Source organism: Aegilops tauschii, chromosome 2 (assembly GCF_002575655.3).
Source record: "Aegilops tauschii subsp. strangulata cultivar AL8/78 chromosome 2, Aet v6.0, whole genome shotgun sequence".
NCBI lineage: Eukaryota > Viridiplantae > Streptophyta > Magnoliopsida > Poales > Poaceae > Aegilops > Aegilops tauschii.
The window spans coordinates 223,532,747-223,534,306 of record NC_053036.3 but is presented as its reverse complement, the minus strand read 5'-3'; the positions used below and the strand labels follow the sequence as shown (position 1 = coordinate 223,534,306).

General features: G+C 49.7%; 1 protein-coding gene across 1 annotated transcript; it reads left to right on the top strand.

Moving 5' to 3' along the window:
• Positions 1-780: 780 nt before the first annotated feature.
• LOC141040902 (uncharacterized) lies at positions 781-1,251 on the top strand. Its single transcript, XM_073507017.1, has one exon. The coding sequence runs from the start codon at positions 781-783 to the stop codon at positions 1,249-1,251; it is 471 nt and encodes a 156-aa protein (XP_073363118.1).
• The last annotated feature ends 309 nt before the right edge of the window (positions 1,252-1,560 follow it).

Genomic DNA, 1,560 nt, shown 5'->3' with positions numbered 1-1,560 from the left:
AGAAAGTTCGGAAGCAAGCATTGGAAATGCAGCAGTTCATTACACACGAGATCAAGAAGCTTGAGGCAGCTGGTTTGGTCAGAGGAGTGCTACATCCAACATGGTTAGCAAATCCAGTGGTTTTTCGGAAGGCCAATGGGAAATGGTGGCTTTGCATAGATTTCTCATCAACAAGGCTTGCCCGAAGGGCTCATTTCCCTTGCCGCGCATCGACTAGATTGTGGATTCCACTTCAGGCTGCGATTTGCTCTCCTTTTTGGATGCATATTCTGGATATCATCAAATCTTCATGTCCAAGGAAGACGAAGAGAAGACCTCGTTCATCACCCCATGTGGTACGTACTGTTTTATCCGCATGCCTTTCGGATTAAAGAGTGTCGGGTCTACTTTTGCAAGGGCAGTCCAGATTGGTTTTGAGCTAGAGCTACACAGAAACATTCAGGCTTATATGTATGATATTGTGGTCGAGACCAAGGACATAGCAACCCTCATCCAGGACTTGGAGGAGACATTTGCTAATCTGCGCAAGATCAATTTGAAGCTCAACCCGGAGAAGTGTGTGTTTGGGGTTCCCTCCGGCAAGTTACTTGGTACTTTGTATCCCATCGGGGGATCCATGCCAACCCCGACAAGATCAAGGCTATCGACTAGATCCAGGCACCAAGGACTGTCAAGGATGTGTGGCATCTGACAGGGTGCGTTGCCACGCTAAGCACATTCTTTTCTAAGTCTGTAGAGTGCGCCCTGCCGTTCTTCAAAATCTTGAAGAAGACAGGACCCATGAAGTGGACCCCAGAAGCAGATGCGCCTTTGCTAGAGTTGAAGGCCTACTTGTCCTCTATGCCCACCTTGATTGCCCCCAGACCACAAGAACCATTGCTACAATACTTGGCAACAACCAATCAAGTTGTCAGTGCAGTCTTGGTGGCGCAGCGAGAAGTGGAGGAAGCCGAAAGTGAGCAAGGCCTGGCAGACCCAGACAAAGATCATAGCGAGAATGAGCACGGCATCGAGGGCAACCCCAAGGACACGGCAAGGAAGAAGGTGGTGCAGCGCCCAGTGTACTTCATCAGTTCCTTACTACTGGGGGCTAGATCAAGGTACTCTGGCATGCAAACGTTAATCTTTGGTCTCATCATGGCCTCAAGGAAACTGCGCCACTACTTCCAGGACCACAAGATCACGGTTGTCACTCGCTTCCCGTCGCAAAGGATACTCCAAAACCCTGAGGCTACCAGTAGAGTCAGTTGAGTGGGCTTTGGAGTTATCTAGTTTTGGTCTGAAATTTGAGAGCACATCAACAATCCAGAGCAGGGCATTGGCAGAGTTTATTGCAGAATGGACGCCAAAACCCTGATGAGGAAGTGCTGGAAATAGTCATCCCCGGCAAGGAGGCGCCCCAAGAATGGATAATGTATTTCGATGCTGCCTTTTCCCTACAATGTGCAGGGGCTGGCATGCTTCTCGTAGCACCCTCCGGGGAGCACTTGAAGTACGTCGTCCAGATGCATTTTGCCCGGGAAGAGGCAACCAAGAATACAACAGAGTATGAAGGGCTCC

Bases quoted from the DNA above. Each gene is read 5' to 3' on its own strand.
- LOC141040902 (XM_073507017.1), top strand. From the start codon at position 781: ATGAAGTGGACCCCAGAAGCAGATGCGCCTTTGCTAGAGTTGAAGGCC.